At 32.6% G+C, this 16,076-nt stretch overlaps 1 protein-coding gene across 4 annotated transcripts in view; it reads left to right on the forward strand.

The window, feature by feature from the left end:
* The window catches only part of BRINP3 (BMP/retinoic acid inducible neural specific 3), a 375,313-nt gene that overhangs the window by 20,961 nt on the left and 338,276 nt on the right, over nt 1-16,076 (forward strand). For all 4 annotated transcript variants that reach the window (XM_074390113.1, XM_003938158.4, XM_010348756.3 and 1 more), the window contains one exon: nt 2,604-2,889. In XM_074390113.1, the coding sequence (XP_074246214.1) occupies nt 2,654-2,889 (236 nt within the window). In that variant the 5' untranslated portion in view covers nt 2,604-2,653. The remainder of the gene's footprint in view (nt 1-2,603; nt 2,890-16,076) is intronic.

Genomic DNA, 16,076 nt, shown 5'->3' on the forward strand with positions numbered 1-16,076 from the left:
CTTTTTCTTTTTTCTTTTTTTTCTTTCTGAGACAGAGTCTCACTCTGTCACCTAGGCTGGAGTTCTGTGGTGCAATCTCGGCTCACTGCAATGTCTGGCTCCCAGGTTTGAGTGATTCTCATGCCTCAGCCTCCAGAACAGCTGGGATTACAGGTCCATGCCACCACGCCAGACTAATGTTTTTATTTTTAGTAGAGACAGGGTTTTACCCTGTGTTGGCTGGGCTGGTCTCAAACTCCTAACCTCTGGTGATCCACCCACCTCGGCCTTCCAACGTGCTGGGATTACAGGCATGAGCCACGGTGCTTGGAGGGCTGGGATTTTAACAGTAGCAGTTTAGTTCCAGAGTCAATTCTTCTAACCACTATGACTATTGTCTCTTGAGGTTATATAGCCTAATTTGTTTTATTGGTTATTGGATTTGGAGAAAATCTAGTTCCGTTTTCAAAGAACTATTTTCCAAGTTATTTGATAGGATGAAATAATTTTTGCTTAAATATTTTCGATAATATTCTTCTTCACATTTACATTTAGTAATAAGAGAGCTTCATTTAAATAGTATGACTAGAATTTCATTCAATTAAGAAATATATCCTTTCAGATAAAATATGTGATATGGACTTAAGTAGTGTGATTGAATAATTTATTCTGTCTTTATGAAATGAAAAATTACCCATTGAAACTAAAAATATATCTTCTAAAAATAATGATTAAATTTTGTGAGTTTGAATGTATATGATAAGCAAAATAAAAATTATGTGTATAACAAAGATGAGTAATATTTTTTAGTCATAGAATTACACTGTACTACTACACATAAGAATAATTGCATTTATTAATGTAAGTAAAACATATTAATTTAAGATAAATCATATAGTTCTCATAAAAAATATATAAAGATAATTTTTTCAGCAGATTTTAAACTTAGGAGTTGCATCATTTGACAGTGGTACATTAATACAGATAATAGAAAAAGTCTAGCCTCTTCAAGCTCCTATTCCAGTATCTTTCTATTATAATATTCTTTCTTATAGAAAATCATTTTTAAAATGTCTTCATTTTTAAAACTTCCTATGTTGTTTACAAAAGAAGGTATTCTTCAATCCCCTCAGTGAGAAACTCATATGATTGAGGCAACTCATACAGTATGTGAGTAATGTCCTTTTAATTTTGTGATATGTGAGAGCATGATTCTGATGATCTAGTTCACTCATTGTATCACTGTTTTGAGCTACTTCGGAGCTGCAAAATTGTTTCTCAATACCTCTCATGCAGAAATAATTTAGGATTAAATTATGAATAATAGGGTTATAGTTAGGAAAGCAAATTAAAACCACCAATGTTCTTATCCAAATACCAGATAAATATGGTAGCTACTATTACTGATATGTCTTACTTAATACTGTGAATCTTGATTGTTTTTCCTAAAGACATTGTGCTAAGTAAGAACCCACACAAGTAAAGCTTTCTCATCTGTCAGAATCTTTGCACTCTATAGTTCTATATACTATAAATAATACTATTTGAAAAGTTGATGAGGATAGAAAAAAATTGAATTCAAATATTTTTAGAATTTTCTGGTACAACATATAGACATTTCAGCTTTGTGTAAAGTTTTGTGCACTGTACCATACTGGGATTATACATCTTATTACTTTTTTTTATTGAACGGTTATACTACAATGTATGCAGTTTCAACATCTATGAATAATCTGCATTAGCTTAATTTACGTGCGTTGGTTTAGTTTATGTGTGTATAATTTTGGGGGTATGACTATCTTATGAAAAAGACAGAGGCACATTTAAATCTTTAAAGACCCTAGAAATAATTTAATTATGATTCTGTTTAAATAATCAGAGAAGCAGTTTGTTCCTAAGAGAAAATTAAAAAAAAATTCTGAGAAAACACTCTGCTTCTGACATCCATTCTCCCACACACAAATCTATTCACCTATCAACCTGTCCTATCATCTCTGTCTCACTGTCTCTCCCTATATCTACATCTATTTGTATCTATAATAGGTATTCACATACTCATATATATATATATATATATACATACATACATTTATATATTTATGTATCCTTAAGCCCACAGTTTTACTCCATGTTTATCTAGATTATGAAAATAACTACATGAATATCTCTACTTCATTTTAAAGCATTTATCTAAAATCTAAAAAAACTATACAATAAAACTATATCTAGTATTGAAATTTATAACAAAATTTATGAAATATTTGAATATATTAATTATTTATTTGAATCTGTCCAATTTTATAAAACATGCAAGGACAAAAGGAATATTAGTTAAAACTTCTGATTGCTTCTCAATAGGCTTTAAATATCCACCGAATGAAATTGTTATGACAAGGTCAGTTATGACTCAGTGTCTTAATTTCCATTAATATAAAAAGGGCACAACGTATAAAAGACATACAGCGCTGAAAAAAAATTATTTTGGTTTGTATCTTATTCTCTTCTGCTAATATTAATTTAAAACAGTGATATTAGATTAAAATTTTAAAATTAGCCACCTCAACACCTCAACTGAGAGAAAAGAATCTTGTAGGGCTAACTAATTGCCTGTGTATTTTGTCTAGGTGTTGAGGGAAAGCTAAGAGAATGAAGGCTCTAAATCTGCAGTGGAAGCATGATATGGCGAAGCAGAGCTGGTGCTGAATTGTTCTCTCTGATGGCTCTATGGGAGTGGATAGCACTGAGTCTTCATTGCTGGGTTTTAGCGGTTGCTGCTGTTTCGGATCAGCATGCCACAAGCCCCTTCGACTGGCTCCTCTCTGATAAGGGACCCTTCCATCGCTCACAGGAATACACAGATTTTGTGGACAGAAGCCGGCAGGGATTTAGCACAAGATACAAGATATACAGGTATGCAGCAAAGGGAAAGCAATTACAGAAATATCATCCTTGAAGGTTGTGTATAAATAAGTTTCTCTAAGGCAAAGTTTCAGATGGGAAAGTGTTATTATCAGAAGGGTTGATATTTTCCGTGCACCGTAGTAATGTTTTCTTGCTATTCAAAAACATTTCTTATAGATGTAATATATTACGATAAAAATAGATAATGGTGACCACTTGTATATCACTACCAAATTTTACTATGTTACACTGCCTTAAAGTAAATGGCAATGTACTTGGAAGCCAAGTTTCTTATCTTAAATAGCCAAAATTTTCAAGTGAATTTTTAAAAATTGCTTTTCCTTTCTACCTTATACCATGCTATGTTACCTTTTTCAGCCTAATGGAAATGGTATCTTCTACTAGTCACTGAGAAGTTGAGTCACCTCATCCTTTTTTACCTGAAAGGTAATTGTATATTCAGAAGCTAAAGGAATCAGCAAGGAAATAAAAAGTGGCAGATAAATAATAGGACATGATAGCCAAGCTCAAAGAAATGGAAGGGATTAAGATGTATGATCCTTAACATTTATCAATGTTCTATGTTTAAAATCTAAATAAGCTACATAAAAAGAGTGATAGATTAAATCCAACAAATGTTGCCTGCCCCTGTAATGTCCCTTGAATCCATTAAATAGAAGAGTGTACAGGTGGTTGCCTGATGGATTAGATTGTATTGATCTATGCCGTGAAGAACATTTTATGTAAAGTTATCACTTCAGTTTGTTTATTGGTGATCAACTTTTACAATTCCTAGTTATTGGTTTAACATTTATGAAGAAGCCCATTTGTTTTGTCTTTTTGGGTATTGCTATCTGTGTAGATATTCCTATATAAATATTTTATTTCATGTTGTATGTGCACCAGAGGGCACTGTGCTTCATGTCTGTGTGTAGTCATTTACACAGCATTATAAGAAATTTATAAATCCTATCCACAACGTATATTTACAGAAGAGTCTGCGTGTCCTGGACAAGTTCCATGAAGTGTCACACAATTGTTGCTATGCCTTTTTAAGGCTATAAATCCCTTATTCCATGCAGCCATAGCACTGTCATAAGCCTAATGAAAAGGTTTACTCCAATTTAAAAAAAAAAAAGAATGAAATGACGAGGCTGGGCCGGGTGGCTCACACTTGTAATCCCAGCACTTTGGAGGCTGAGGCAGGCAGATCATGAAGTCAGGAGATGGAGGCCATTCTGGCCAACATGGTGAAACCCTGTCTCTACTAAAAAACAAAAATTAGATGGGCATGATGGCATGCACCTGCAGTCCCAGCTATTCGGGAGGCTGAGGCAGGAGAATCACTTGAATCCGGGAGTCGGACGTTTCGGTGAGCCAAGATCGTGCCGCTGTACTCAGCCTGGGGGACAGAGGAGACTCCATCTCAAAAACAAACAAACAAACAAACAAACAAAAAAACAAAAAAACAAATTCTAAAGATTTTCTTTCTGAAATGCGGCAGAAATTTTCAATATTTTATGACCCCGGGTTAATTCATTCTTCATTCTCCTATGTGTTCATTGATTTAGTTAGTTTTTCTTTACACATTGTGCAAAACTACCTAAATTTGGGATTATAAGAATGTGTTATATTTTAGAACTGTGCAAGAGGATTTTTAACAGTCTGTCAGACAAACCGATGCCAGAACATGTCTCCATGATCTATTGGCATTTGTATCTGGAGGTCTAAAGTGCTGTCTTATGTGTGATTGTTGTGGTTTAGCTTGTCGATCAATCAGCTGTGAGTTGCAAACCTGGCTTGACATGCCTTTTGTTTGTATTTGTTTTTTTGAGATGGAGTCTCCATTTGTCACCCAGGCTGAAGCGCAGTGACATGATCTCGACTCATGGCAACTTCTGCCTCCCTGGTTTAAGCAAATCTCCTGCCTCAGCCTCCTGAGTAGCTGGGATTACAGGAGCCCACTACCCTAATTTTTGTATTTTTAGTAAAGATGGTGTTTCACTATGTTGGCCAGGTTCGTCTTGAACTCCTGACCTCAAGTGATCTTCCCGCCTCGGCCTCCCAAAGTGCTGGGATTACAGGCATGAGCCACTGCGCCCCATCTGCTTGACATGTTTTTAGAGGTGCTGGTTGAATGAAAGAGGCATTATTTGAATCACAGGTGTTAAAGGTAATGAAAAATGTGCTTTGAGGCATATTTGCAAGGCTCATATATTCTGTCTGGTTTTATGCAACTCTCGTCCTGAAGACCTTCATTAGCCCTGTGCTACTTATCCTTCCTATGTCTTTAACTTTGTGGCTTGAATAAAAATATCAGGATATTAAATCTATTTATAAACAGTGGAGCTAGGTTATAACTACTTATGAACCCTTTTAAACATTGTGAACGATGCTATGATCATTGACAGTTGCCATAAAATGAACAATATAATTTATTCATTAGAGTTCCTTTAGTCTTAGTAAGGTGAATTTTGTGTTTATCTTCAAAATATAATTTTAAAGCGTTCATATTTCATTAATGTTTGCCATAAAATATAGAATTTTTGAGTACTTAAAACACTGATATTAAATTAATGTTTTTCATATTTAAGTATTTGACTTGTCTTTTTAAAGATTATAATTTCCTAAGGTGATCAGCCCAATTCTACTAGTGCTTGTTATCACTATCATCACCACATTCATGGGGAATATTGCATTGACCTCTTCCTAACTTCTACCATTCTTTGGTGGACCACATGTGCAAGTGAATTATGGAAAAATGATGATGATGATGATTTTCTCATAATTTAAAAAAATAATATACAGACATGTTATATTATCAAAACTTGGTGTGCTTCTTCAGACCACTTATTCAAAGAATGCTCCAAATTTGAGACTAGGAGACAATTGAGATAAATGCTATGATCCTTGAAAAAAAAATTTATTTAAAAAATGACTAATAAAAGACAATAGTTTAAAAAAAGTTGAACAACTATATGGTCACTTTCCATGTGTCAGGATTATAATAATATGTGGAAAAGAGTAAACTTCTCAATAAATGGTTCTTTGGATCCATATGAGAAAAGCATAAATTGAATCCCTTCTTTATAACATATACATAAGCCTGTTATTATAAGAAATAAAGATCTAACCAGGAAAGGCTTAATATTCTTCTAGAAATATTAAGTTTCTAGAAGAAAACAGAGGAAAACTTCATAATACTGGGTTAGTTGAGAATCCATTTAAATACAAGGTATTAAGAATTAAAATACAAGTATTCTTAATCAGGAGTAAGAATTGAACAGGTGTTTACTGATAAAGAGTTATTTATAAGAAGGTGTAATTTTTTTATAATTAAAACTATGAAGATTCTGGTGTAAAATGTCTTTAACGTAGCAATCTGGATACAAATCACTTCAAACTTCCTATTAAAATACTACATTAATTATCAGGAGCGAAAATGAAAACTCATGAATATGTAACTTTCTGCAAAAATAGGGGAGACATTGAAATAGTTATAAACTTCTTGCAGTGAAATTATTTCCTCTTGACTATAAGCAAGGAGGTAAGTATTGTTTTCTGTCTTTGACAAAAACCAACTGTATTAACTCAGGTTTGTAACAATTTCTCAGACCTCAGTTTCCTCATTTGTAAAACTAAGGCTGCACTAGATCTCTAAAGATCTTTTGAACTCAAAATCAAAATGTAAACATTAGAACAAATAGATTTAAAGCATTAAGACAAAAATTAACTGTGGTTAATTCTCATATCTGCATTTATCTGCAAAAATCACTTACAAATACTGCCTTATAAATAATATATAAGAATCTCATATTTTTCTTTGTGTATATTGGAACATAAATTGTGTAATTACCTATCTGTCCCTCACCAATCTAATTTTTTCCTATTTCTTATATGTTATATTGAAGAAGCTACAGTAATAAGGAAGCTTTTTATCCTAACTGACTGGTTTACTATAAATCACTACACTGTTAACACACTGAGTGCAATGATAAATTAAGAGTAGTATTCTAGGTAGTTATTTTAAATAATAATCAAAATACATAAATAACCAAAATTATTTCAATACATGTGTTCAACAACTATATTGTTATATCTCTAATTTTGAGATTAAACTATGTATTTTAATTTTTGTTATTTAATTATAATTCACAACTGGAATATACATTTGCCATTGAGAAAATTTTAGTCATATAAAATATAGAAATACAGATTGGAGAGTTTAGAAACTATAATCCACTTTCAGAAGAGCTAATTCTTAATGAGAATTGTATATAATCTTATTATAAATTAAAAGATGTGCTTTGGTAATAATATAATTTAATATGTAATAATTTTAAGTTTAATAGTGTATTCATGTTTTTTACTATCATAATGACAAAATAAACAAGATTGCTAGTTAACACAATTATTTACAGAATAGGAAACAACAATTATGATGTTTTGGCATTTACACAAATACTTTATTATTGTTTTTCTCTATCTAATGCCGTTTTACCAAGCACTCTAATTCTTCATTTTCATTATCTCTGTGGTCTTCTTCCAAGTGAAATTGCCAGAATTATCATGCTTGTTCTTTTTTGTTTTCACTGTTCTGGAGCTTTTGAATTTCTAATATGTATTTTTATTTTAATGGGAACCATTCCAAAAGTTTGAATTTGAAAATTAGAGGAAAAAATTGGGTTTGGGTTTTAACACTTTGAGGGTTCCTTGACTTTTTTCTTGAGAGAGAGAGAGAGAGAGAGAGAGAGAGAGAGAATGTGTGTGCGTGTGTGTGTGTGTGTGTGTGTATTTAAATGGAGTTTTATAAGAAAAAAGTAATTTGAATTTTGATGTTTCTTACTACGTTACAAAAGATTCTAAAAATGACATTTATTATGTTCTTTCTGCTTTTATATAAAAATAAAAGAGCGATACCTACAATATTCTTTAGAAATAGAGTTAAAAATTTTGTCCTAAGATTAAGTTACAATATTATCTCTTTCATTTTAATAAGCAACTGTGAATAAAAGTAAAAGATTAGAACTTCATTTTCAAATTGTACTTTCAAAGTTAAAGGTGAAATGTGTACTTAGTATTTATGGTTTATAATAGATTTTAATTTATCCAATATCCATAATTAGACCAATCTTTTATGGAAGTAGCAAGTTACCTTGCCTAATTTTTTAATTAAATTTTTTAACTTCCCCATGATTTTCGATAGAAATTATAGTTCCATAATCTGCCTTAGGATATAGTAATTATCCAATAAAATTCAGCCTCTTAAAGAGTCTTACACCAAGTAATTAGTAATATTTATTCATGACTTGCTTCTTTTACTGAAGTGATATGTGATAACATATAGATGTTCAAAACTGCTGGTTGAAAAAAATTACGCAAAGGATGCACCTATGTTCTTAAATATTTCGTTCATCTATTTCTCCAAATTTCCTAGTAAACAAAGGCAATATATAAAGCATGCTATATTTATATAAACAAACCTAGGAAATATATTAGTAAACCATTTTATTTTAAAATGTAAACGCTGCTAACTGATTACTGGTATGAGAAAACATTCTCTGAAAAGGAATTTGAGCAAAGAGACTTAACGCCAGTGAATGGTTTGTAAACTTGGGAAACACAGCCTTTGAACACAAAAACACAGCCTTTTAATGCCTTTTATTTGTTTTTATTTAAACAAATAAAACATACGCCGTTAAAATTCATTCCAGAGAACAAAGCGATTGTTCATGTTTTACAGCAAAGTTTCTATCCAGGTTCCCCAGAAGGTCTGTTTATAGAAAGAATGACACTCGCTTGGTTCAGAGTGGTCATTGAAACTGAGTCCTGATTGGTTGATACAAGCTGAGCCCTGATTGGCCAGGGTAGGTACGTTCTGATTGGGTGGTTTCCAAGCCCCAAACCGGAAGTCCCTGTCAGCTGTTTCAGACTGTTGGTGGCGGGGAGCCTCCCCGCTCGGTTTATCTCAGCCGGGCCGGCAGACGTTGGTTTGACCTGACTGCAGAAAGGGAGGCCGTGTGATGTTTTCACATCTTTCTCGGAACGCAGAGTCTGTGAGCCACTCACTGCTCCCTCAGGCAAGTACGGCTGCGCGGTTCTGTTTCAGCCTTGAGCACTTCAGGTTGTCAGGGCGTCCATTTTGTCTGCCAGTCGCCGGGGACGTTCCCGTAGGGCCGGGCAAGGCCTTTTGCTCTTCAGTTCCTTTCAAAGCATTCTCAGCATTCTTTGAATATCTTCTTTTAGTCAAGGTACGGAAGGCTGGCTGGGCACAGTGGCTCACGCCTGTAATCCCGGCACTTTCGAGGCGGGTGGATCACCTGAGGTCAGGAGTTAGAGGCCAGCCTGGCCAGCATGGTGAAACCCCATCTCTACTAAAAATGCAAAAATTAGCTGGGTGTGGGGGTGCGCGCCTGTAGCCCCAGCTACTTGGGAGGCTGAGGTAGGAGAGTCTCTTGAACCCGGGAGGCGAGGTTGCAGTGAGCCGAGATCGCGTCATTGCGCCACTGAAGCCTGAGCAACAAGAGTGAAACTTTGTCTCAAAAAAAAAAAAAAAAAAAAAAGGGAAAAGAAAAGGAAAGATACAGAAGGCTTCCACAATATTTGAAAGTATTTTACTACTTTATTTTTATTGTTAAGGTACCTGTACCTCAAACCCCAAAGTAGTCACACACACGTGAAGAAAATACACGAAAAGTCATCCCACACTTAAGTGCCTTACCTGTTTTGTTTAAATTCAGTTTTCTTCCGGTGTGCCCGAAGTACGTTAAGTACTTAAGTGTGTGTGTGATTAGTGTTTGCGTATTCTCCCTTATTTTCCACACATGTGGAATCTACCTATTCTTTTCTTTTTTGAAATAGTTGAAAAGAGTCAAAGAGAATGGCCTGGGCTTTGCATATTCTTAGTCTGATAGACGTTTCCCTGGCTGCTCACTTAAATAGATATTAGCAGCTAACTAATTAAACCACCTCGCTTCTCAGCCAGAAATTAACAAAGGCTTAAAAAATTAGCAAAATCTCTGTTTTGCTGTGGCCTTATGTGCTGACAGTCTTATCTTAAAGAGACACACAATTATTTCCTAAAACAGAATAGAAAATTTGATTTAAATAAACATACCCCATTAAAATTCATGAAGTATTTTCTCATGAAATGTAATCTTTCAAAACTTAACCATCATTTTAAAAATTTTAAAATACAACACTGTTTAACATTCATAAGAATACATTTCCATATTTATTATTTAAAAAAGCAGACTATAATCCTTTTTTGCGGTGATCTTTTCAGGATTGAGGGTTTTTCTTTTTTTTTTTTTCCAGATAAAACCAAAGATTCTAAAGATAGCAAATGATACTAAAATTTAACTACTCAAAAGTAATGATGTTTAACTCATGCTATCTGATTCCTATTTATAGTATAACTGCCAAGTGATCATTTAACAATTCTTTAAATATTTCAAATTACTGGGAAAAAACCGCATTCCAAAATGTATCTTCTAATCCTATCTCTATTCTGTCTCTTCACTGTTTAATCCAATGATAGCACTCACGTTACTTCACATTACTGTTCTCTTTTACTGAAATAGTATTAGGGAGAATTAGATTCTCCTACTCTTGAGAGCATTGCCTGCACCCCATATGTCATTGAAAGTAATAATAAAAACATATTTGACCCATTTGAGAAATGTGTCAAGAATTTTTTTCTTGAAATTTATAATCAAACATACTACTATTTCCAAATACGCACATTTGAAAGGAATAACTCCTATGTATGCATTTGCATCACGACAGGTATTTTAGCTGAATAGCAATAAAAATGTATCCTCAAATAATGAGAAACCCTCCAATAATTAGATAAACTTTTTGTACAGGTTCAAAGCTGTTTATGGAAATTGCAAAATCCCAAAGGTTTGAAACTGAGCCATTTTCTTTTAGCACATTTTGCTTTGAAACCTGCCCTGACTTGGATAGGTGTGAGATATTTACAGTTTTTATTTTTGTACTGAAAGCAAATATTCACATTTTATTTCAGGGATGCTAATGAACTTGATTATACGTTGCTGCCTCAGATTCCATTGAAAATATGACTTAATATACACTGTGTGTTTCTCATTTCCCTCTAAAATATGGAAAACTCTGAACTCTGAAGCACATTTGACTTCAGGGGCTTCAGATAGAGCACTGTGGATCTGTATTAATTTCTAGGGTTTCCTCTAGCTTCTCTCGTAGGATATTGTTTTTGATCATGTTAAATGTTGCCATAACACTCAAGTATTTTACAGAATACTGACTGATCTTGTTGATCTGTTAGCTTAGCCATCCTAGCTAAGGAGAAAATAAGTGAATTTCACTATGTGTTTGTTTTTTTTAATCTAACTTTTTAAACCTATAAAAATACACTTTAGAACCATCCTATTCAATTTTGTGTATTGAAACTGTATTCTAAAATATTTCAATTTTTTTTTTTATTAGAAGTGTTTTCTCATCAGTACTTTGCAAACATTTACTTAGGTTGTGTCTTTGTAATCCTCATACTTCATCGATCAGTTTTTCAATCTTTTATTTTCCAGTTGGCTTTTAACTTGAGTTAAATTATTTATTTTTGCATTATGTCAATTTAATCCAGCTTTTTGGACGGTAGAGGTAAAGACAACCCATAGTTGGATAGACAGATAGGTTAGCAATGTAGAACCAAAGTATCATGGTTTTGCGGACCATTCGTTCTTTGTACAAATGTATAAAATTGTATCAGCTCTTTGTGTTTGGAGTGGTCATCTAGTAAATGAAGACAGCAGAGAATTATCTGTTTTATTTCTCACTATGACATTCCATTAAAATTAAGTTTTACTGTTCATCTTTCTGACATAATCTATTTTGTACTGCTGATATGTAGGATAACATCACTGTATATAGAAATTAAGTTTCTAAATATGCTGTAGAACTGACTGCAGATTTTATTTCTTTAAGGTCAATACTTAAATTGTTTGGACATAGTTTTGTGATTTACATAATTATATTGAATGAACACCATGGCTTAACATAAAGATATCAGATTTTTCTAATTTCTAAAATTCTTAGGCAGTTTTTTTCAAGATAAGTTTCCATTTGCTTTTAAAAGGAGAAACTATTTAAATTATGCAGGAGACATGAATAAAACATATCAGAAGATAAAGAAATTTCCATTGTTGGATTCCCATAGATTATATTTTTAGCAAATCATATGAATGGATTTCCTTTTGTTTTATAAAAATTATACATAGCTGTTTCCTATAATCAAACTTTATACATTGAATGAATACATGTTATACTGCATTATAACTTTCTCAAAACCTGATTTCTGATAACTACTGGAAGAAATACAGTCTATTATGTTAGCATATTATCTTACATTAAAGAGGTTATTCAGTGTATTGTTCTGTGAAAAGTAGTGCACTATGACTATTTCTTCCTTTTCACCCTAACCGAAAGAATCAAAATGAGAATTAAAAACTTGGCCATGACCTGGGAACTTAGAGTTTGAGTCCTGTTTTTGCCATTATTTATGAATATTTTATTATAGGAAAGAAAATTTATTATTGATATTACAAGAGGTTAATATAATATTACTTAAAATCTCAGATTTTCTGCTTCTATTTCTGGCATCTGTTAAGACTAAGGTTCACATTATATTCTCTTCTTTGGCACTGTTCACAGTTTCAGCTTTACTGTTTAGGCCTTATGTTATCTGTCTTCTACTTCTGGTCCCAGTAATGCTCCTTAATTAGATCACAAGACAGCTCGACATCTTTCTACCGTTAATTCTTTCAAACATAGGCACACTCTCTTTCTCTTTCTCTCTATCTGTCACACACACACACACACACACACACACACACACACACACCACACACAGACCTTCTTACAAAAATTTGGAATTAGATGGTATTTCTTCTGCCTTGGAGTAAACTTTTGATCTGGATTTTAAAGACATGACTTACTTGGTTAAATATAAAATAGTTTTATGCCATGCTTTTGTTATTTAAAACTTTAAAACTGGAGATTCAAACCAAATTAAGGCACTGAGGTTATATAAGAAATGTATCATATTAATCTACTCAGTATTAGTTGAAATACTCTTCATTTTCCCTTTATTCTAATATTCATATGAACATTATGCCTACTTATGAGCAACGCTTTTTTCTCTCCTAGGAAGAGTAGAAGATAAAAGTGCAGGATAAGTTACATTTACTTTTATATCGGTTGGTCTGCATTGTATCAGATTCAAAAGAGAAGAAACATACCCTCTCCCTTTTTGGGTCGTCTCCGTCTTAGACACACAACTCTCAAAATGATATCATTAGACAGAGTAGGTAGAAAAAATAAGTCAGAAAAGAGGTCTTTAATTTTTTTCTCTATCATAGGCAACCAGGGAACAAAAATGAAAATACAGAGGCCTGAAAATACCAGTGGAATATCTTTCTGGGGTCTGAGATTGAATCCTGTGAAGGAGAACCATTAACTTTCACAATAGGGGTGGTATTAATCTATCCTTTACTCTTGCTGTCACTTAACCTACATTGATAACTAGCAGTGTGTCACTATTATGGCATCTTGAGAGGAAACATTTACTCTTCCTTGGCTAGTGCCTTTCTCCTAATTGTCAGGGATAACTCTCTATTCACCTTTGCATTTTTGCCTGACACAGCACATATCTCAAAATAACTTGCCATTCACTGTGGAATTAAATTTAGTATATAGCAACATTTTCTAAAGGTGGAACCTTTGTGAAAATTATCCAGTGGCTTTAATATCAAGGTGATTATGGATTTCATATAAAAGGTCCTAAAAGCCAGCATAAGCTACAAATGAAACTTCATGATGGATTTTTGTAGCTACAGTATAAGCTTCCCCAGTCAGAGTCAGGAAGTTCATCTTTTTGATAATGCAGTTTTGAAAATGTTGTTACTACAGAAAAAAAACAATGTTACCATTATATTATATTAGTTTACAAACATCAAGAGAAGTGATGAGTGATAAAGAAGAGACAAAAAGTATTGATCGTTTCATCTTATATCTAAATAAATAAAAACCTAAAATTATATTAGAGTTTATATTCTGTATTATAGTATTAATTATTTTTATAGTTTTTAATTATAAAAATGTTTCAGTTATTTTTATAATTTTTGTCAATGAAGCTTAAGGTTACATTTAAATTATACAATGATTAAAGAAGGATCCTATAATAATTTTGCAAATTGAAGAAATTTTATCCAATTTCATTTGAAATACTCTTCATTTTCTTTTTATTATTCCCTGTATGGAAAGAGATTTTAGAAATTATTAATTTGGAATCTTTTTTATTTTATACTTTTAATTTTATTGTAAAATGTTGAGAAGTGAAGGTATTTTTCAAATTACCTATACATAAATACAACCCACTGTTACTTGTTTTAGTATTACTTTTGAAATTATACTACATAAATTATAAGGAAAAATTTGTAACAAAATCCCATGGAACATTATTTTTTGAATTATTAACTCCTTCTCTACAATGTATTTTATAGTATACAAGTCTACTAATATAAAAGTAAATGAATTCCATTTCCACATATTTTTAAGCTGTTAAATTATGTATCAAGGAGTCATTAAACATTTTCAAAGATAAGCATATGAATTACTTAAATAATGAAATTGTTGAATATTTACTTTCCCAAATAATGCCAAGATAATCTGTTGATAAGACAGAGATACTTTTATTCTTACCACTGCATATGAGTGTATTACCACAATAGAGACTTTAGTAGTAGGTCAGAGGGGAGAAGGGAAATCGAAACGTTAATTGAGATTTTGTGTTTTTTTAAGTGGATTTATTAATGTGGGCAGTGTAAGGCTTCATTAGGATTACATAAGAACCCTGCATATGTTAGTTATGGATTACTGGACAGAGCAAAATAAGAATTTTGAGGTGAGAGGTTCTAAGAGTACTGGAAATAAGCCATAGTTTGATGATGCTTTCTATTGAAGAGCCTGTAAGTTTGGCAGAGAGATCCTGGAATAGTAAATAAAGTTATTTGAAACTTACTTTCCTAGGCAAGAATTTCCTGGCATGATAAAGTTATGTTGATGAAGATGTTAATGTAGACAGTAGGTTGTTTGCATGGAGATTGTTTATGTCTCACAACTCTGTAGTTTTGTTGGAAATGGATAAAAGCCCGAAAAGTTACACAAATTGTCCAAGGTCTTGTAGCTATTTGGTGGACAAGAGAATTAGAAACCAGGTACTTTCACATGCAGTGTTTAAAAATATTTGGTATTTTGACTTTTGCTGAAAAAAATCCATTGAAGTCTTTGACTTTTTAATGAAAATATGGTAATATAAAAACCACCATTTAAAGAAGGAGCCACTTTAAACAATGTTGATTATGCAGATTGCTTTGAGCAATACTCATTTAGGTGAATATTTGCCTTTATAAAATGGGCAGACATTATAAAACTTCTGTAACTTATATTGTAATTGCATAAGTATCAGACAGTATTACCTAAGGCCATAAGCTTGTTGAGAGTAAATAGTATCTTGTTTATTATTACTGTTCCAGGATGTAGCACAAAGACATGTGCATAACATATGCTCAATAAATACAGTAATGATAGAATAAGAGCTTCCACCAGATGGCACCCAGTGTCTGTAGTTCAGATTAATTCATCTGTTTATTTTCAGCTGTGGTCAGTTGAGCCAGTTGAGTCTTATGATTCTATTTGCTTGATATGATTTTCAACCAGGCATATTTTCTACATTTAATTGTTTGTTATATTGTATGGGATGAATTATTCAGATAATTTTATTTAGGAATAGACATTTTATGTAAGATCATGTTAAAAAAATGGATGATAATGCACTGCTATGTGTCCCACAAATTTGCTATTTATAATTCTAAAATAGTAAGAGATGTAAATTTGGATCTCGTTTTACTATTTTTTTGGATGCTATAATTTAGCTTAAGTTTATCCCATAGGTCTGGGTGATTTTTAGCTAAGAAGGTCACTGGATTATTGTCCTTTTCTAAGATTGTTGACCACATACATCTTAAGATCCTTGGCTCTGGCGCTGTCCACCTATGGATTGGCTCATTACTCTAATCGTCCCTCTTTGACTTTTGATTTATCCGCATAAAATCAGAGCAGAACAACAACAAAAAATACGATTCTGATTCAATGATACT

Source organism: Saimiri boliviensis, chromosome 19 (assembly GCF_048565385.1).
Source record: "Saimiri boliviensis isolate mSaiBol1 chromosome 19, mSaiBol1.pri, whole genome shotgun sequence".
Taxonomy (NCBI): Eukaryota; Metazoa; Chordata; class Mammalia; order Primates; family Cebidae; genus Saimiri; species Saimiri boliviensis.